Below are 21086 nucleotides of genomic sequence, written 5' to 3' on the forward strand. Positions count from 1 at the left end.
GAATGAAAAGAAGAGTACAGGTTGCAGCTTGTGCAATTTGCGAAGACTGGTCAATAGTAACAGACTGGAGCAGACCTCGATTGTAATTCAGAACCAAAACTTTTGATTCCCAGACTAGGAACAAGTCTGCTCATCTCAACCTATATTCCCGTCCATTCCCTGAAGACTTACCTTACCTCACCTTACCTACCTGATAATCGTGCCCTGCCTTTCAATACCGCCAGCATAAGGCCCCTCAAGGATATCACTCCCACCTAACAAGCCCATCGAGCCACCACCCAGCAAGCCGCCTGCGCCCATACTACCCCGTCGATCACTCCATATCTCATGGAACCGAATCGCCATATCACTCGCCGCCACGACAATACAGCCTTCCTCAACACCTCTCCGCGACCACACTCCGTCTTCACCTCTCGCCCTCCCCCCATCACGATCGTCATCTGTCTGCGGACCGCTGGTGGGACCGCCCGGGTAAGCAACTGCACACAACGCGCGATTCTCATCGTACCACGGAACGGCAACGACTTGTTCGCAACTAGGCCAGGCGAAAACGGCGACGCGGTAGGGGTGTTCGGGTTGTGCGAAGCCGAATGTTGCCGCAATCTCGCGACGTGTCTGGGACCAGATGAGGCTAGTGATTTGAGCGGCGCAGTCGATGGTCGCAAGACAAGTGCCGGAGCGGGTGTGGTAGAAGTGGATGCAGCGGTCATTTGAGCCGCCGCCGACGGCGAGAAGTCCGCGCTGCCAGGGGCAAAAGGCCATGGCTTTGACGGCGGCGTTGAGCGTCCATGTGTGTTTTGCGGCTGATTGCGCGAGATGTAGGACGGCGTTGTTGCTACGATTTGTCACGGTGTAGATAGATTCGCCACGTGGGCCTTCGCGGACGTCCAAAATGGCTGCTGTGTTTTCGCTTGCAGGGTTCGATCGGAGCACTTTCTTCGTTTCGAAAAGATTGCAGTTGTTGTCGTTCCCCCCACTCGCGAAAAGTTCACCGTCAGACGACCATGCTAGGCCACAGATCTGTTGGCTGTGGATTGAAAGTCGAGCCAGCAGGGTCATGGCGCCAGTCCAACCGAAGAGTTCACTGTGTGTCTCCGAAGGCCACTCCACACTGTAAAAGTATATGTGACCGACTTCGTCCCCAATGAGCAACTCCTCAGTAGATACAGTCATTGCCCTATCTCGGAGAGAGGGGCGTTGCACAACTGTCGGTCTCCAGGATACACACGATACAGGCTTGGGTTGTGTTGCATCAAATCGTGGCTCAGCATCCAGTGGGCTCCATAGCAAGATGCGGCCATCGGCTCGTCCCACGGCAAGGATCGCTTGACCCCCTGCTGCAGAGGAAAAGTCCAAGGAGGTGACGTGCTGAACATCTGCAGGACCGTTTGGCGGCACGGCGTTCAGCGAATCTGGCGTGTTGACACCGTTTCTCTCAGACCAGAGATGAACAAAGTTTCCTAGGCCGACAGCCAGACACTTGGAGGTGTAGGAATATGCGAGTAGGGTACAGTAGTAGTCGTCGCGGAGGTTAGGGGCATCGAGAACTGTGAGCGAGGTCAGTATTGAGAAGCAACGGTAAGCAGAAGAACATATCGAAAGGGTAAGATTGGCACTGGTCTTCGCTTTGGTGGTGTTTGACGGGGACCTTGAATCTCAGATTAGCAGCAAAATAACACTTGGAGTCCGTGGCAAATGAAGACAAACTCGAAACGACTCCGTCCCTGATCCAAGCTCCGTCTCGCCAAACATGTTTTGCTTGCGATGCAGGACCACTATGCGGTGAGCTCGCAGAAACTGGGGAAGATGAGTGTTGCAGGATGCGATCAGTCGGGTCGATGTCGAGCGCTAGTGCGAGACGTCTTTCGTAGGCTTCAAGTTCGGCATCGGGGTCTGCTCGGTTCAGGAAAGCAGATTTGTACAATGGCGCGTTCGTTCCACTTCCAAGCATTCTACCTCTGCCAGTGGAGACTGCTATTACCGTGTCACTCACAGCAGAAGGCCCACCAACATTCCAGACAGCGCCAGCGCTGATCTGGCGAGTACCCAGAGGTAGAGGGGTTTGTCTGAAGTTGACGTTTCTTCTGTTTGCATTTGCCCGGCCTGAGACTACAGAGTGTGCCTCCCTGAGGCCGCGTAGTTCCTCATTCATACGGCCACTCCTGCGCAGTCGACGGCTGAAAGCATCTGCACCTGTGCGTGTACCGCGGTTGGTATTCTGTTCCTTGTTCCGACGCTCCGCAGGGCTGTTGAGCTCGAAGCTTTCTCGTGTAATAGTGGGTGGTCGGCGGCAAGCGATAAAACGATCTGGCGTACTTGTTTGGGTTTGACGAGGTGATGCTAGTAGGCCACCTCGTGCTTGCCATTGACTGGATCTGAGAGGAGAGCTGGAATAGCGCAAGGGAAGACGGCGAAGCTTGGTGGGTGGAGAACTGTCGTCAGCGGAGATGTCAATGCAGCGTAAGTGCGGTAGATTAGGCCTTTCGAATGTAGTGACTGTATCTGTTGTAATCAATGAGGGAGATGCAGCGCGGCTTGCACTTTCAACTATGCTGTCCGAGGAACTGCGATTGCTGCGTCTTCGCTTGCTGGAAGAGGATCCATCTCGGAGCGGGTTGAGGTCGCAAGGTATCGGCACAATTACGAGATTAGTCGGACTCAGGTCTGGAATTGACAGCGCTTCAAGACGAGAGAGAAATTTGGACTTGAACTTCCTAGGAGAAGACAATGGGGTTGAGCAATGACTGGTAAAGCCGCTGTCGATATCCCTGAAGAAGAGGCAGCTGCGACTTTTGCGCGGAGACTGCGGCGTCCGAGGTGATGCCCAGCCTTCGGTACTGACAGTCTTCGTAGGAGACAGCGGCGGTGTGAGATAGCCGGACCGAGATGGAGATGCTTCGTCGCCAGTGTCGCTCATGTTGGAACAACTTGTGTCAAGATGAGTGGACTGGAGGACTGAGCTGTGAGCTTCAGCGCATGTGAAGCCGTCTGAAGGAGAGGAGCTAGGAGGCCGGAGACCGGGTGCTGCCTGATGTCCCGGTGTTATTGCTGCTGGGTTAGTAATAGCAATGGCTGCTGAGGTTTCTTAGGATGTCTGAAGCATATATAGGGTTGGCAGATGCGGCTAGTGGTGACGGCAACCTTCCGCGAGGGATGACGGAGGGGCAGGGGCTCCACGCGTGTAGTGGGGCAACATTCCGCCGAGGCTGCAACTCGAGGAAGCAACGCTGAAGCCTCTGAGACAGCGCAGAAACATATGGCAAGCGTAAGTTGACTTCCTGATCGCTCCACGGGTCCTTGCTGACGTGTCCAGCACGGTATATCACGCGGGTCTGGCCCAGTCGTTCGCTCAGAAGAAGCGCGGCAGAAGGAGCTACAACAGATCACAGACTACAGAGATTTGGCGGATCTGGTGAACACGAAGGTAATGCAATCAGAGGAAGCTTCCATTGGATTCCGCTGACACCCGCTCCGCAGGTTGCCGAAAAGCAATATACTATCGAAGTCCTGGGCCTGGTCACGAAACTCTTGAACGAGAATCCCGAGTACTACACAATATGGAATCACCGAAGACGCGTCTTGATGGCTCTGGTGACCGCAGACACCCCCAAACAATCACCAGACGAACTCCTACAGGGCGACCTGCAGCTCACGTTTGCGCTATTACGAAAGTTTCCCAAGTGCTATTGGATATGGAACCACAGAAACTGGCTGTTGCGCGAAGGCGAAGCGCTGATGGGCGCGGATGCAGCACGTAAGCTCTGGTCAGGAGAATTACAACTCATAAACAAGATGCTACACGCAGACAGCCGCAACTTCCATGCTTGGGGCTACAGGCGATTTGTGGTGTCGCAGATTGAGCGTCTAACCGCATCCGAAGACATTCCCGCATCAGGGACAGCACCGAAGAGCCTCTCAGAATCTGAGTTCGAGTACACGACCAAGATGATCAAAACCAATCTCTCCAACTTCTCCGCTTGGCACAACCGTAGCCAGCTTATCCCCAAGATCCTCCGCGAGCGCAACGCAGACGGACAGGCGCGCCGTGTATTCCTCGCCTCGGAACTAGCCCTGATATGCGAAGCCATAAACACCGATCCCTTCGATCAGTCCATATGGTTCTATCACCAATACCTCCTCTCAATACTGTCTCCGTCATGTCCACCGGATGCGCTTGTCGTCCAGGACCTGACCAACGGCGAGCGGCAGAAGTACTACGAGCACGAGATGGAGTACATCAGGGAGATATTGGAGGACGAGGCGGATTGCAAGTGGATATATGAGGCGCTGCTCGGGCTTGCAGAGGCGTATCTGGAGGTAGATGCTGGGACCGGGTTGTTTACAACAAGGGATATGAGGTCGTGGCTAGACGAGCTGAAGCGTCTGGACCCGTTGCGGCGGGGACGATGGGTCGATCTTGAGCGTAGACTGAACCTCTGAAAGCCATTCACAGTAGCCTTCAGGGCTTACTTTTGGTATTCTCAACACTGCTAGCCGTAGTCGCAGGCGCGGCTTCCGTCTTGTTGTCCTTCTTCCATGCCCAGAGCCCAAGCACGTTTGACCACGAGTTGTCGGCAGGCGCGGAGGCGACAGCTTCCTCTTTCTGAGCCTGTACTTGTGCGGAAGGTGGGGGTGCTACAGCACTCGATGCAACGGGTATGGGATTCGGAGTGCTGGAAGCATTTGCAGCGGCGAGTTCCCTGATGTGAGTGTAAGTGAAAGCGACGGAAGTACCTGTGGAGTCTGCGCACCGTTTGTACTCCTCCTCCATCCGTGCGATTCGCTGTTTCTTGAACTCTCCATCAAACGTAGCTACCCCAATTGACACACCAACAATAGTCGCCAGCGCGACTGGAAGAATTCGTCCCGCCATTTTGTGTCTTCGTTGCGTGGAGTGACTGTGGATGAGACTGGCGTGTATGACGAAAGCACTCCCGCGGGCAAAAAGTTGAGCCCGCCGCCGTCGCCAGCACGCGCTAAGCGGAGCACGGGACGACGCGCCATGCCTTCAGCCATCACCCAAAACCTCACCCCGCCAGCATCCTACCGCGGAACGACATGCAGGCGCGTCCAAATGTCCAAATGGCGACAGAAAGGTTTTGTCCAGGACTCGGATGAGGAAGAAGAAGAGTCTCATCTTGAGAGTCAGGGTTCCAGGCAGAGTGTTGGCCTGAGTGGACGCGTCGAACGCGTCGAAGATGACCTCGTGCCGGTCCGACAGCATGAAGCACCCACGGAAGAGGTGCATGGAGTCGACCAAGAGGAGAGGGAAGAGAAGCATGCCGACGAAGGTATCAATGGGATAGAAAAGCAAGAGACGGGCATCGCCACGCCTACCAAACACAGCTCGCCGAGACGCCCTACGCCATCTCCCTTCACACCCAAATCGGCGCGCAGTATAAGAAGAGAGCCCACCGAGAGCCCCGATCCGCTATTAGGCTCACCTACGCCTAGAAACCGACAGGCTGTACAACCTCCGTCGTCACAGCGCCTGGCATCTCCGATCCTCCAGCCAAGCTCTGCCGTGTCCATACCTCAACTCGATGACGGCCATCTCGTGCCCCTCTCCGATAACTCGACTACCCAGATACAAGCAGCAGTCACGGGGAAACCTGAAACCTCTACACATGCTTCAAGCATACTCAGAGAGTTCGGCATCGCGCCATTGTCCGATGATTCCGACGATGATCTCTCAGATCCGCCCTCGGACCTGGAATCGCCCCCTCCTGCTTTCGCTGAGCCCCATCGTCGTACGGCAGTCCAAGTTATCATACCATCCGCAACGGCTCTGCAAAGACAAATCGCCGATGATAGGGCAAGGCGCGAATTTCGACAACGGAAGCCCATCCAAATGCACCCATATGCATTGGAGGGTGAGATGTATCGGAGAGAAGTACAGAGCAGAGGCCTCAAGCCGGTGCGAAGAGAACGTTCACGATCCCCTCAGGGTCATCACAGACAGCCAAACGATGAGTCGCAAGAACAGGAGTTCAATCCCGATCAAAGCCCCACAAGCAGCCCTCCCGAGGTCGAGATACCCGTCTCTACGCCTGTGCTGCCACGTCCAAGGAAGGATCTCGTTCATCGGCCTACTTCTGGTCCCGCCAGACGTCCTCCTTCTACACAGCTCCGTCACCCTCATGCAGCCAAGCGTAGGAAGCCTAATTTCTCATCCACCCAAGCAGCGGCGGCACCGACAAGCATTTTTGAAGACAGTGATATGCGACGCGATATTTGGTCCATACCTCCGAACTCGCCGCCATATTCAAGTAGTCCGCCATTGCATGGACCCATGTCAGCTCGCCGTCCAGCTATGCTGCGTGTATCAACCCCTGCTCCAAACTTGCCGACGCCGTCTACATCGTCTGTCATGCAAGAAGACCCTCAGATACTCCAGGGTTCAGATTCCGAGCCTGCCCCGCGCAGCATACAAAGATCCGGTGGAGAACTGCGTCGGCCAACAAGGGTAGTGATAACGGACAGCTCATCTTCGGCTGCAGGCTCTGCTAGTGAGGCAGAGAAGAGTGACGATGACATGCGAAATGTGGGCCGAAAGATCAAGGGAGTTTTGCCTGCTTCTTGGCTGCGATTCGATCGCCAGGCACAAGAGCGACGGAAGGCTCAACAACGCGAACGAGAACGCGCGCGTATCAATGCAGCTGCTTCTCCTGAGCCAACGGCGCCTGTTCGTGGAGTTGCTCAAAGAATCATGAGACCTACTGGCCGACCTCGACAAAGTTCAGCTTCCAACACGCCTTCGCAGGCTCCTGTTGTCATATCTGATGGTTCGGATGATGAGCCCAGGGCTTTTGACCCCCGGCCTTTGCAAAAGGTGCAAGACTCCGTGGCCGACGCCTCTGCTTTAGCTGCAATGTTTGACGATCGTTATGCCGACGACAATCTGTCCGACATGGAACACGACCGTCTACCTCTCCCTACGCTCGGTGGGACTGGATCAAAGCGGAGAAAGCAGACCAAACTTACAGACGCTTTTGCGAAATCCAAGAAGGTCAGACTGTCAGACGGGTTGGCAAAGAACGTTGCCTCTGGGAAACGATCGTCCGGCGGTCAATCCTCAAACAGGAAGCATGGCCACTCCAAGAAATCACGCAGGACCCCACCACCTGCCATGAGTGTCATAGACATTGATATTTCGCCTTCTCGACCAGGTAGTAAAATGCCGCAGTTCCTTAGGATTGCCAGACGGCAAGCGCTTCAAAGACCAGATTTAGCCCGTCAAAGTCCACATGACAAGCAGATACGACTACATAACACTGAAGACACAGAAGAGGCCAACATCACTTTACGACAGTGGCAACGGGGAACACTGAAACCGAGAGCAAATGGCGCATCGCAAAAAAGAAGATCCCGGCATCCTTTGGCCGATCGGATCGATAACCAGCAGCATGCCGAGCAGCTTTCAGCAACTGACGCAGCATCTGCGAAGGGCACTGAGGTACAATCTGAAGCCGGGACGGACGTGTCCCGTACACGCCCACGTAAAAGCATCCCCGCAGGCCTCCATATCTTCCAGCGCTCTACGACCCAGGTCAGGAAATCTACGCAACGAGGAAAGAAACATGTCCAATCAAGCAAGGATCCAGGACGAGCTGGGCGTCAGGCACCTCTTCCGTTCAGAACCGCGCAACTTGAAGGCGACGAGAACGACTTTGGCCGTGGCCACAGGAAAATCGCATTCGAGAAGGGCCTCTTGCGTGTCGATCAGCAGTTTGGTCTTCAGCTGCCTAGCGAACAGCCTTTCGTAAACCCACAGCTAGCTAGGTATCTCGCGGATGACAATACCGAACTGCCGCCCCTTCCGTCCACAAAAGACGTCGGAGAAGGCCAAACTGAAGGTCCAGGCAAACAGCAACCTCCGGTTCGCAGACGCTTGAAGCGAAAGGTACAAGCGCAACGAATTGATGTCGATGCGCGAGAATACCGCCAGCCAAGCGAGCCAGCAGTTGACGAGATCCTCAAGAACACCGACGCTCCTCAACCACAAGAGGTCGATACAGAAGACGGCTTGCCCGTACTTCACGGGTTGGGTCCTTATGGCACCCGTTACCCGATCACGTTCGATGTATACTCTCTAGCCACCGACACGTACTTCCATTCTTCCACATTCATCGGGGCTGACGAGTTTCGCCAAGCTCTACTTGTCAGCAAGCCTGGTAGCCGCGACCTCGATGAATTGGCCGGCCATTGCACCATAAGCCATGGCGCTCTGTCAGTCAGATGTGGCCCATGGAATGATGAAACATTTTCTAGGCTACAAGAGATTGTGAAAGCGGTATCAGAACCTGTCGAAGTCCATGGACCCGACCCTGATACGTCATCATCAGTCCACGAAAGTCCGCTGAACTCAGCTCAATTGGCACGATCACTCATCAGCTATATCACCCACCATCTCAGCTTTTTGGATCCCATCGATCGGAATGACTGTGTGGCCAAGTTGTTGCGGCTGTGCCAAACAATCTTTGACAACTTGTTGGTTGCTCAAGGTGCTCTGAACGGCCAAGATCCTAGTCATACTCATGGTGTGGTTCGTGCTATGGCATACCTTCTTGTCATCAGCCTTCAAGTCCACCACATCGCTCAACATCCTACCATTGCTCCAGGTAACCAAGTCGGAGTTGTCGGTCTTGCCAAAAGCTTGTCCAAGACCATCGTCGCTCACTTGATGCGGCACGGCATTCCCAGTCTTGGTAGTTTTCTCGAACAAAACCAGCGACACTCCGTACGCGAGAAGGGTATACAAGATACCGACGTGATTGTTGAGAGCACGGTCATATGCATGCATGTTCTGGAAGAGATGGACATACCAGCATGGAGCTTCTGCGATCTGGCCAGTCAAGAGCTTAGTTCCAAGTTGGGCAGCGCTACTACTGTGCCTGCCTTTGAGGCTACCTGGGCCACGATGTTCACCTTCCTCCCCTACAACGAGATCGACTCGACCGGCATACCGCTTAGAAGCCGAAGGGAGACTTTCCAGAGCGACAATTGGGCTTGCATCCGAGATCTCTTGCGCAGACTATTCGAGTTATACCCGAGTACGTACAGAAAGCACAGCACGTCGCTGAATGGATACGTCCGCGCCAATCTTGCGCGATGCCACCGGTTAATGGCTCATTGGCACTGGAGACGTCCGGAGTTGATGCTCAACGCTGTTTTGGATTTCTTTGGCAAGAATGGACTCAAAAGTCTACGACGTGAAGCAGGCGCTGGGTCGGTACCCTTTCTCAACGACCTTGCCACTGCTCCATCACTCAACGTCGAGCCGAATGAGAACTCCTTTCACATCGCACTGAAGTGTCTCGCTCTAGGTCTCCAGGGTATGAGTAATGCCTATCCCGAAAAGAAGATTCGTAGCTTTGTCTTCCGCTCTCTACCTAATCATGGGCGTGCTTACCCCAAGGATCAGCCCCTGGACGAAGAAAATCTCGCAGCGCTACGCAATCACCATGACCTACTCTCAACGCTATACTGGGCTGCGCCACCCGCTTGTCGGCCAAAGCTTGATCACATTCGTGACCTAGTCAATCACGAGAGCTCTCATCGCGAGGCATGTAGAGTCAGTGTTCGAGCCTGGGCCAACCTTGCTACGTATCAGCTATCAACCGAAGAGCCATATACCTCTGCACGGCCATTTGCATCCTGGCACAAAGACATCATGCACCAAACGCTCATTCAGTACAAGTTGGCAAAGACCGAAGCTGACGACTATCTCAAGTCTGGGGTACTGGATGGCACTACTGATGTCTCTGCCGTCATGGTTCGTCAAACGATGGAAAAGAACCAGGGGCAGGTCATTGCGACGCTAAGAGACTGCATTGGAGGGATGAGCAGAGCCATTCAACATGCGAAGGATCAATCATCTTTAAGGGCATTTTTGGTGGACTCCGACATCATGCATCTTTTGGAGCTCCCTCATCTGGAAGATCATCGACTCGTCAACGTTATTCGCGACGTCATGAAGGTCCTCCAGGATTATGCGAAGATTCAGAAAGCCAACTTTAAGAAAGACGTAAGCCAACAGACAAGCGAAGAAAGCCAGGACTACGGTGACTTTCCCGATATGGATGACCTGGAAGATATGGATGTCGATGTCCCCGCAAAGACCGTTCAACAATCGGGATTGGATTTCATCCAGACTCCACTTTGGCACTTGCTGTCGAACGCATTTGGCGCGGAAAACTCGCCAGATGATAATCTGCTTATGGATTGCATCGACACGTGGGTTCGAATTGCAGGAGGCCAGGTCCTATCGGGTGAAAGATCATGGTCGTACTATCTCGATTCGTTTAGCCAAGTATCGTGGAAGCAGTTACGCCAGACCGAACAGACGCGCAAATTTGGCCCATACTTCATGGCTGCCCTCGTCGACTGTGATTCAGTCGCGTACGAAGAGCATCGACATGAATTCTTCCAGGCTTTAATGGTAAGCTTGGTTGAGCGAGAGTCGATGCTGAGGTTCCAGCACAGACTGCTGCACGCCATCGCGCAAACGGACGAGCATCATCCGCTCATGCAGAACCTGCCTTTTTTCCGCGATCTAGAGACTAGCAAATGGGACATTACGGCCGACACTCTGCGCACGCGGCGCCTTGCCCTCATCTCCAGCATTCTCTCCAACATGCGCGACGATATCCACGCTATCACTCGAGCCGAACCGTCACGTCTAGGCGAAATGAAACGGCTGTACGCGTCGATGCTGAAGGACTTCATGTCATCCATGAGATACAACTACCAACAGCTCCGCCAAGGCACAACGGTGACCGGCGCATATGTCGAATTCGTGCAAAAGATCGTACAGTTCCTCAAGCAATACACGAACGATATCTGCCCTGTGCTGCCCTTCTTCACAGACTCGGTCGCCTTCCCATTACCAGCTGGCGATCCTACCTATGTGGTCGCTCGTCTCTGTGGATACGCACCCAAGCTTTCTGATGCAGGAACTGCCAAACAGCTGTCTTTCTTCATCCAGACTGTCGCACAACAAGCCGCTGCCGATAATCAACAGGCTTATCTGGTCAACCAGCTCACAACTGCGCTTTGCACCGATGAGGCGCCAACTGGTGATAGGGTAGCACTTCGATCGGTATTGCTTCAAGGAATTCTTCCAGCGTACCTGGAAGAAGCCTTCTCATCCAGCACAGCCTTCGCCATTGCTAAGCCCATATTGCAAGCTCTGCCCGCGATCCTGGACACGATGATCTTCGATCTGCGCATCACCCAGACCGAAAGCCTTGCTTCAACCGTCGGCTGCATCGTATCGATTTCACACGCCTTCATCCGGGGCACTGAACAACTGAAAGACAACCATCATCTGCTTCAGCTACCTTACGTCCTCGCCGGGCTCACGCATATGCTGCAAGCTCTCAGGTCGATACTCTCTCCACTGGAGTACATATGTAGTCGCACCATGCCCTCTGCACATCTCAATCCACCGCCACTCATCACCTACATCGACGAGCTTAGCATCTTCATCACCGAACTTCTCCGCGGCGCAACACCAGATACCATTCCCTCTTACGCCGGCGACGCACATGCGCCACCTCCGGAGAAACAACACGTAGACCTCCTAGCCTTCTGCCGCCGCGGCCTGGAAGACAGCTTGAAGACGAACTGGAGTGAGAGCGTTGAGTCTGTATGGTTTGGTCAGGGTCATGCGCGCAGAGAGGTGCTTTTCGATATCGGGGGTGTGGAGGAAGAACGAGGGAGACTACGAAGAGGGATAGAAGCGTTCCAGGCTGCGCTTCATGATGTTTATGGTTTTGGCGACGACGGATATGATGGGGAGAGGGAAGGGAATGTTGGGTACGACATGGTAGTTTAGTAACGTCTTGGATTTAGCGGCATGAAACCGGCGTACACTGGCATTTCTCAGATTACATGAGTATAATAAGAATCACACTGAAACAATCACGCTCCCCGGGTATGCGCGGATTGATCAACTAAACAACATGCGAGCACCTCAAACAGGGAACAAATTGAACCCGTCTGCAGCCTACGTCAACGTAGAAAGATGCGGAGTAGGTAGCTAACGTCAAAGTTGGCCCTAGAACGTTGAGTGTTTTCCCATGAATGAGGAGTGCGCAACAAGTCAAAGCACAAGTCACGCGAAATCATGCAGACAAGTAGAAGTTTATATGTTCTCATTCCGTCTCCAGCAGGTGATAGGCAAACCATACCAGCCTTCGCAGTATGGGATGTGGCTATCAGCCTCATCAACTATACACCATGAGCGAATAATAAGAACAAGAACAAAGCCAAAATCATCCCTCTCCCAAGCTCCAGCCTCTTAAGTCCATCGTCAGGCACATCTACCCATCAAGCCTCGACCTGAGCGGTCATTTCAAGCTGTGAACACAATTAGCTACATCGCGCTTGAAGGTTGAGTGAAACGTACACGTTTTGGACGACAGACCAGCGTCTTTTCGTTCCTCAGCTAGCATGTTCATCCAGATCCGCAAGGGCTCGAGCAGCCCTTCTGCTCTCTTCAGCATCCCTCTCCATTCGCGCGTTTGTAACCGCATAGTAAGAGGTAGTATCGTACTTGTTAGCCCGACGAATAGCATCTATGTGGCTCATTTGGGACGAAAAAGGATCATAGTTATGATAGTCCCCGTCCCTGGGGGGGTCGGGGTCAACTGAAGGGAGGACGGGTGCGGTCTTCTTCTTTTTTGGTTTCTTCTTTTTCTTCTTGGGTGCTACAGTCGGGGTGGCGTCGAGCTGGGGTGCTTCATCAGGAGAGACGGTTCGCGAGGAGTCCGGGTGGGTAGGGGCAGGAGGGGTAAAAGCAGACGGTAACACTCGCTCTTCTCCGACTAGCGTGGAAGCGGAAGAGCGGCGAGAGTGACCTGGAACGTGAGTTTGTTGATTGGAAGTGAGGTTATGGGGATCATTTACTTCCTGGGCGGGCATCTTCTGGGAGGAGCCTTGTGTTTTTGGGGTAATTGAAGGGACAGATGGTGGAGTTGATGGGGTCGGTTCAGCAGCTGGGGTTACCCCAGAGTCTCCCGAAGATCCCTGGTTGGCTGGCGCCGCGAGGTAGGCCTCCATCTTTTCCGCCTGGTGAGTTACTGAAGAGACATCCTTGGAATCGTTGATATTACCATTGAGTTTACCATTCTCCGATTCGGCAACAGCCTTGTCTTCGCCATCGGCAGAGCTGGTACCAGCTGGCTGCATCTTTGCCTTGCCTTTGGACTTCTTGTTTCCTGTGGTGCTATCACCGCCAGTCTTTGAGTTGGCCGCTTCTGGTTGAGCAACTGTATCTGTAGCTCCAGGTGAGTTCACAGAGTCTCCTAGAGATCCAGTCTCACGCTGAGCGGAGGGACCGTCGTTGGGCTTTTGCGAGGATATGGCCTTATCAGCCTTCGCCTTAGCGACCCGATCAGCGTCTTCTTTCTGTAGAGGTGAAAAGCCAAAGTCAGTATATGTTTCATGTTCTTTCGTACATGCAAGACTCACCCTCTGCTGCTTCTTTCTGGCCTCCTTTTCTCGTTTGGCCTGAGACTTGTTGCTCTTCGCGAACGGGTGGAGCGACTGCATCTGCTGAGCACCAGCTTTCTTAGTTGCAGTGACGGGTGAGGTCTCTGCAGCTGTTGACATTTCTTCGTTTCCTTGAGCAGTAGCGGTTGTTGTAGGATCTTGTGTACTCTCCGACGCTGGAAGCTGAGGCGCGGTATCTTCTTTTGGCGGCGCAGCTACAGGTGAATCAGACTGAGTAATATTGCGCGGGGTGATCAGTGTTGGGGATTTATTCAGGCTGGTCTCGGTAGGTATAGACGGCGACTTTGTGGTTTCTATGTACTGTCAGACGTTTTATATGAGAATTGGGTTGGGGTCGCAGTACCATGGTTCGTGGTCATCGCCTTGTCCTGGAGCTCTGGTTGCGGCTGCGCTTGCACAGACTCAGGCTGGATTTCTGGCGCAGAATGGAAGCTAGTGTCGTTCTTGGCCTCATCGTCCGAGACGTCGTTTTCTGCTAAATGCGCAGGCGATTCTATCGGAGCTGTACTCGAAGGCCCACCACCTGTGTTCTCACTATCCTTAGCGATGGAAGTAGCTTCAGATCTAGTCTCTAGATTCTTAGCAAGGGCGCCCGCGAAGTTGAGAGGGACGTCGGTGTCACGCTCTTTCTGTGTTGTCTTGGCGTCTTGTCCTGCCTCTAGCGTCTCCGGATCCTTGGGTGGCAGTACGGTAGAGGCGTCGGCTACATTTTCCGGCTGGTCTAGCGCTGGTACTGATTCGAAGGGAGAGAATTTATGTTCTTCAGCCGAAGAAGTAGGCCCATCGACAGTCGCTGGCTTCGTAGGTTCAGTGATGATTTTGGTAGACTCTGTGCCGGTCTCTTCCTCTTTCGTGACAGCTGGGCCGTCAGAGTTCAGCTTCCCAGCAGCTTTCGTCTTCTCATCGGCTGCATCGATGTTCTTGACTGTTGATTCGCGCCTACCTTTGCCCTTGTTCTTCTTTGTAGGAGATTTCTGCTGATGTTTGGGCATCTCGAGCTTGACGTCTCCTGTCTCTGGATAGCTAGGAACGTCCGACTGCGGGGATGGCTTCTTCAACAGGCCGCTTCTAGCATCCTGGGGAGAGTACGATGCCTTGACGCTCTCTGTAGGTGCATTTGACTCTACATCAGTGACAGGCTTATCGTCTTTCTGAATCGACATGCGTGAAACATCACGCCCAGTATGTGACTGATCGAAATAGCTTGAACTCGATGGTATATCCCTCTGGTAGAATCGCCTTGGTACCGTCACAACGGGGCGGACTCCACGTACGTGAGGATTAAACTTATTAATACCCAAGGCTACGCTGGCGTCTGCAGTTGATACGAATCTAGATGTGTCAGCGGATCCACAGAGACAACAGCGAGTTGACTTACGTAGCAAAGGCATGAATAGAACTTGCGCCGATCTTGTTGCCCCTCAAGGAGACCGCGATAGGGCTAATGCCGATCGTCTGCTTGAACATCTGTGCAATTTCAGACTCGCCGGTATCGGGTAACAAATCTCCGATCCAAAGCTCGGTGACGGTCTGGTTCTTGGGTCCAATCCATGTATGACCGCAACCAGAGACGGAGTCGCCAGTGATAGCCGGGTCGTCTTCCGATGGGCGACGGCGATTGTTGTAGTCGGCATATCGAGGTCCGCTGGATGGAACGTTGCCGTTGTAATCAGCGTTGGACCTGTTATATGACTCCCGCCCGCCTGGGTTGGATACTTTGCGGCCACGACCAGACTGAGCGGCGAAGCCGCTGTTACCGCCCTTCCGGCCTGTGTTGTTATGACCTGGGGCACCGTTGAACTTAGGGTTGTTGCCACCGTAAGGATCGTAGAGCTCTTGGGGGTTGCGCGGTGGATTGGAACGACGGGGCACCGGCGCACGAGGATCCTGGTGTTGAAGCATCATGTTGTTAGTCATGTCGCCCATCGAGACGTGCTGGCTGTGTGGCTGCTGCGTGAATATAGGGTTTATTGGCTGAGCTTGCATCATGTTCTGCTGGTAGTTGAGTTGTGCTCGAGACATCAGGCCAGGGTCGGGGTGCTGGAGAGCAAAGCCATGATGGACCACCTGAACATACGGAACTACACCCGACATCATTGGTTGAGCGATATGTTGGCCCGGTGCCATTTGCGGAGGTAGGAAGTGAGGCGACTGCATGGCAGGCATAGCGCCAGAAGGCTGTCGTGGGTATGGACCATATGCAGTGCGGTTGTTGTTCTCGACCCAGCCGTGTTGCTGAACGTAGGATCCGGAGTTCATGTTACGATTGGATTTTGGAATGTTCAAGGATAGCGCATGCATGTTGGGCGACGGCCTCGAGGGCCCCGCCGGAACACTCATATCGCCGCTCCTCAACGGAGCAGAATGACCCCCACGCTGAACAAGACCCTGCGATGGGATGCGTGGAGGAGCATAGCGCACGTTGGGCTGATCTGGTACTCCGGAAGACTCATTCGCGACATGGTCTGGCTTATCGACGGCGGACGAAGGTTCTGCCGGTGTGGTCAGTTTGCTGGGTCGAGATCGTGTGATCTTGCGGTTTTTCTTACTGCCTTTCTTGTCTGTAGACATCTCGACAATGGTGGACGAAGGCTGGGTTGCTTCATTGGTGGACTGTTGAACCCAAGTGCGTGCTTGTGGCGTCAGGCTCTCGCGCAGTGTCTCATTAGTCGCCTTGTTCATCTCGATCCATGTAGTAATCAGAATATGAGCGACGTGCCAGAGGAACACACGAGGGAACCCGAGAGGCTCGCCGAACACGAAGATCTGGTCGACGACGGCAAGCGGATCGTTGATATCGTAGACGTTGCCCATCTGAAGCCCGATAAAGTCGACTCGATCTGGATGCGCGAGCGCCCAATCCTTAGCGAATCGGTCCGCCGCGTAGTAGGTGTTTCGAGAGATGAAGGTCAACATCTCTTCGCAGAATTTCCTGCCCTCGATGTGGACATCTTCGGCATCCCACAGGTCTTCCACGGTCCACCCCTGTGAGGGTAGAATGCAGAGACACCTAGTTGAGTCAGCATAGGGCTCGAGTAGGGCGCGGCAATATACTCACTGATTCTTGTATTTCACTTGCCAATGAGTCGCTGCTTGCACCACAGCCGCAGGACCTTGGACGCTACGTGCGATGACGGGCGCACGAATTGGACCTAGTGAACGGGGAGCGCGGGTACCAAGTTCGGTAGAAAAGAAGGCCTGGCCGGCTCCCGGACTAAACTTGGGGTCTCTAGTTGCATGGTTGACTGGGTCGGCGACAGTGCTGTTCATATCGGTGGGGGGCGCAGGCTGCTCGTCTGCCGTTGTTGCGGTTTGCGTGTCTGCAGCAGGCGGAGTTCCCGGTGGTTGGGCAGTATCCGACATAGCTAAACTCACTACTGGCTCGATGAGGGAGGTGCGAGTGAGTAGGCGTGGGACAACTGGAGGTGGTGTTCGCAGCAGGGGAAGGTCTTGAGCGGCGCCGAATGCCGTTGGAAACTAGCAACTGCGATGGAGAACGCGAGGTTGAGAATACTTGAGAGATTTGTGGCAAGCGCGAGGGTGCACGATAAACAAGAGTTCGTCGCTGCTTGAGGTGGAAAGAGCAACAAGTCTTGGCGCCGCCAGAAAGAGGAGGTGAGCGTGAGTAACCAACGCTCGAAATCTCCGCGCGCCGCTCTTCCGCTCATGCTATTGGCCCAACTCTATAGCTTTGGCGTGACTTGTAAAGATGCTGAGTGACTGAAAAGAACAGAAACAGAAAGACGTAGTCACAGAGAATTTCGACATGGTGAAGCACAAGGACGCGACGAGCAGTAAAAAAGGTACAACACTTACACCTTAGGGAATGTTGGAAGAAGCTTTTCTTGGGAATTTTTTTGCATATGCATGTGTTTGCATCAGTGTCTTACCAGCGACCTCGGGACGCAGCTACCAGCCGCCTAGCGAAACGTCTCTTCCTGAGCTACTGAGCGGTGAAGCCTTGAGACATACCGGGTTCAGAGGCAATTTCGAAAGCCAATAGTACTTTCCCGTATGTAGTATCCGGAATCACAGGCTGAGTGGAGTGGGTATAGTACAGATCGCATCTCTCCACGCTCTACACCGTCTCCGTCTCCTTCGGTACCGACCGTATCAGCTTCATGATCTCGCTCTCATTCTCCCCAGCAACTGTCAGGGTTAGCGTGAGCAGCCTCTTTTCTCCTTTGCGGACATACCAGCTTTTCCCTGATTCCAGTCCACGACAAGCGGTCTCTGGAACGCGCTTCCGTCCGCCTTCAACCTCCTCATGGCATCATTCTCGTTCTCCGCTCCGCTGATAACCTTGCCTGCCGCGCCTGATCCGCCCAAGTAGTCCAATATGTTCTTGAGCTGGTCGGTTGTGGGTGGGGCTTCTGTGACATCAAGCTCGAACTCTGTGCGCTCGGCCTTGTCCTGAGCTTTGTGGGAGCTGGCTTGATCTTCAGTCGCGTGCGCAACGGATTGTGCGTTGGCTTGTTTGAGGAGGGTGAGGACGCGAGTGGAAGCTTGGTTCGAAGGCGCGTGGAAGAGTGTCACGACGTTCTTTGCGCCGTGCTGGATGGTATTAGCAGGTGATGCTGAGATCCAATTCTAGAATGGCTTACCTCTCCGAAGAATCGCTTGAACATGTTTGCTGTTGTTGTTGGTGTCGTACTGTTGATGCTCTGCAAATGGAGGTGTTGGTGCTCTGACAGCTCAAGTGGAGTGAGGTTCGGGTGTGACGTAGATCGCCGCTTGGACCTGCCGTTCTCACCGCAGTATGATCTTAAGAGATCTACGATGCAGCACTCGAGGATTGGACTAAAGACAGATAATGCAGAGCTTAGAAAGCTCTTAGCCTATAGATCTGGATGAAGGCAAACCTACCGAGGGTGCTTCGCTATTGATGACCGATTTCTCACAAGCTGGACGGGCTTGTCCGCTTTTGAATGCGACCAAGATGCTATGATGGTGCCAATTCGAAGACGTGAAATAATGTAATCACAATGGGGATTGAAACGCGATTGAATGGATGGACACAGCATCGGGTCGAGTGAAGCATGGAGGGTCAGCCAACGCGACGGGAAACAACACACAGCGCACAATCCAAGAAGACCAGAGTTGGGAACACAAGCAGCTAGAATTCGTGATGCAGCTGTGCAAAAAGCCGAATGTACATGTACGCCATGAATATGCCCCCATCATCCCAAAGTGTGGGATCATGCTGCTGCTGAGGAACGTGCCGTGGCGACGTCCGTGATTCCCACTTCCCTCTGATCCAGAGTCATAGCCATCCTGAAGAAACCGAATTCATGACCGTATTCTCTAGCTCATAGTGCTCGTTTCGTTCGCCCTTCCTCTAGTGTTTGGCTTATGAGGTTGGGTTAGGGTTCATCTGGGAGGTGTCAGGTCCTGTCCATCATACAAGTGCGCGATGTCTACTGACCTTGCGCTTGCCACCGGTCATGGTGACGTTCACGAAACGGCGGGTGTATGTGAGCCTCTTCTTGGCGCGGCCCTTGGGGGTCTTCTTCTTCTCCTGGGGCTCAACCTGTGTAGCGTGTCAGCCGGCTGTCCACATCCACATAGCATCCATAATCAATCCGTCCTTCTCCTCAGGCGTCGCGTGATCGTGGTCGTGATTCGACGTGTCGCTATCGGCTGGAGGCGCGGGTGTATCGATGGGTGAAGCTTACCTTGGGGGCTATTAATTGTTAGCAGACGTTCGCAATCGTTCCACATGAGCCAAGACTTACTTTGAGACTTGACCTTTCCGGCACGAGCGAGGGATCCGTGAACCTTTCCCATATTGGCGGTTGTTGATGGGTGTGATGAGTCGTTCGAAGTTGTCTGTGTGGTGGCAAAGTCCGATTAGCGGTGTACCTCTGGGGTTTCGGGTGTTGGGTGCGAGTTGAAAGTCTTGGTTTCGCAAGGCTTCGCGTTTGATGCAGGTGCAGTCGTAGGAGCGGGCGGAATACGTACAGGTTGCGGTCGTTGGGTGTTCGATGACTGGGCGGCGACGAGAGGGTCAAAATGACTCCAGGGCTGTGGACGGCGGCTCACCGGATTAGCCGAGATCACGTGCAACGCTAGTGCATCGAAGTGTGAGCATCGAGCTCAGCAGAACGGCCACTATGCATTCACTATAGACACTTCCCACAAGCAATGAATAAGCAGAGCGCATCTAGATAGCTGTGCCGATGCAGAAATTACCATCTATCAGGCCGCTGCGTCTAGATGTTCGGAACGGAGATCTCGCCTCCACATCTACCAGAGATGATCAGATAAGATAATGCGACCCATCAACAAGTACAACGGACAACAGATTAGACACGCCGACTTTCTCAATAACCCTCAAGCCACTATCAAGCAGCGCGGTCATGCTGTGCTTAGATGCTTATGGATGAGCCATCTCTGTGCCCGACACGGTCATGCCTTCCGCAATAGACTTTACCTTTACCCTAGTCGGAGATCCCCGCCGCGGTTGGGTGTCGCATGATGCGTCCCGTAGCTTCGCTCGGACGCGTCGCTGTTTGCCATCAGCCACCACCTTCACTGACGCTTCACTGTAGCGATCTAGCTCTCGAAACACCCTGTTACATCTCTGCATCACTCAGATACAAGCAGTAGCAAGATGCGTCTCCAAGCTGCCCTCGTAGGCCTTATCTCCGTCACCACAGCGTCCAACCTGCCATCACCACAGCACTTCTTCGCGAACCCGTCCTCCACCGATGGATCCGGCTTCAAGATCCCAACGGTCCACGAGTCCGCCGTCCAAGCTCGCAGGATCATGCGCCTAGAAAACATCGGCACCTTATCTACCGTCTTCCCAGACTCTCACACCACTGAGCAACGACCCACGGATGTCAGCGGCGCGCCCATAGGCTTGATGGACTACTTCGGCGACTGCGAGTCCGACTCAGGCAACCCGACCATCCTCGCCATCACCATCGCGACCTCCTTCAAGAACGTAGATGCCGGCTCCAACATCACCCTGAGCATGCGATGGCACCCCCAGGACAATAAGTGGCGTAGTCCCGCATCGCTCCCGCGCTTCTCGCTCCTCGGCCGTCTCGAGGACATTGATATGGATGCTGTCAAGAAGACGGGTGTGACGGCTTGCTATGTCAAGAAGCACCCGGATGCTGCATGGTGGCTGCCAGGCAGTGGCATTCACGAGAGCAAGTGGGTGCGTCTCGTTGTCGAGGAAATATACTGGATCGGAGGCTTCGGAGACCGTGCATACATTGGATGGATTCCCAAGGATGAATGGTACAGCGTCACTCAGGAGGAGATTGATGGCGTTCAGCTGCCGGGAGAGAAGCAGAGTGCCTGGAACACCCTTGGAAGCTGGTTCGGAATGGGTCAGCAAGTGGACGGAGTCTTTGAGCTGTAGATTGACCATCGAGGTATGGAGCTTGATGGATCGCTCCTTCTCATGTAGATCATGCAAGGTGTTCCAGCCGGACTCAAGGATATCTTTGGAGTGCAAGTCGGTATTTCTGGTGCACATATATGTGTCATCAGCAAAGGCTATGGTAGTAGGTAGTGGTACTGTTACCCTGGCTAATGTTCGATCTATCTCTGTG

General features: G+C 53.8%; 6 protein-coding genes across 6 annotated transcripts; 3 read left to right on the top strand and 3 right to left on the bottom strand.

Annotated features, from left to right (window-relative positions):
* Positions 1 to 186: 186 nt before the first annotated feature.
* On the bottom strand, positions 187 to 2094 carry J4E92_003510 (uncharacterized protein; the record flags this gene model as incomplete). Its single annotated transcript, XM_051494907.1, has 2 exons — positions 187 to 1648; positions 1994 to 2094. The coding sequence occupies 2 exons, from the start codon at positions 2092 to 2094 to the stop codon at positions 187 to 189; spliced, it is 1563 nt and encodes a 520-aa protein (XP_051355200.1).
* A 1162-nt stretch (positions 2095 to 3256) lies between these two features.
* On the top strand, positions 3257 to 4440 carry J4E92_003511 (uncharacterized protein; the record flags this gene model as incomplete). The annotated part of the gene is made up of 3 exons (XM_051494908.1): positions 3257 to 3265; positions 3314 to 3424; positions 3478 to 4440. 3 exons carry the CDS (start codon positions 3257 to 3259, stop codon positions 4438 to 4440), a joined length of 1083 nt encoding a protein of 360 aa, XP_051355201.1.
* A 634-nt stretch (positions 4441 to 5074) lies between these two features.
* J4E92_003512 (uncharacterized protein) lies at positions 5075 to 11839 on the top strand (the record flags this gene model as incomplete). The annotated part of the gene is made up of 1 exon (XM_051494909.1): positions 5075 to 11839. The coding sequence occupies one exon, from the start codon at positions 5075 to 5077 to the stop codon at positions 11837 to 11839; it is 6765 nt and encodes a 2254-aa protein (XP_051355202.1).
* A 608-nt stretch (positions 11840 to 12447) lies between these two features.
* J4E92_003513 (uncharacterized protein) lies at positions 12448 to 16881 on the bottom strand (the record flags this gene model as incomplete). Its single annotated transcript, XM_051494910.1, has 6 exons — positions 12448 to 13413; positions 13477 to 13811; positions 13862 to 14669; positions 14793 to 14850; positions 14897 to 16528; positions 16577 to 16881. The coding sequence occupies 6 exons, from the start codon at positions 16879 to 16881 to the stop codon at positions 12448 to 12450; spliced, it is 4104 nt and encodes a 1367-aa protein (XP_051355203.1).
* Positions 16882 to 17596: 715 nt separating this feature from the next.
* J4E92_003514 (uncharacterized protein) lies at positions 17597 to 18146 on the bottom strand (the record flags this gene model as incomplete). Its single annotated transcript, XM_051494911.1, has 3 exons — positions 17597 to 17667; positions 17715 to 18072; positions 18123 to 18146. The coding sequence occupies 3 exons, from the start codon at positions 18144 to 18146 to the stop codon at positions 17597 to 17599; spliced, it is 453 nt and encodes a 150-aa protein (XP_051355204.1).
* Positions 18147 to 20131: 1985 nt separating this feature from the next.
* Positions 20132 to 20893, top strand: J4E92_003515 (uncharacterized protein; the record flags this gene model as incomplete). The annotated part of the gene is made up of 1 exon (XM_051494912.1): positions 20132 to 20893. One exon carries the CDS (start codon positions 20132 to 20134, stop codon positions 20891 to 20893), a length of 762 nt encoding a protein of 253 aa, XP_051355205.1.
* Positions 20894 to 21086: the final 193 nt, after the last annotated feature.

The sequence above is a fragment of the Alternaria infectoria genome (assembly GCF_024043175.1).
Source record: "Alternaria infectoria strain BMP 0036 chromosome Unknown scaffold_4, whole genome shotgun sequence".
Taxonomy (NCBI): Eukaryota; Fungi; Ascomycota; class Dothideomycetes; order Pleosporales; family Pleosporaceae; genus Alternaria; species Alternaria infectoria.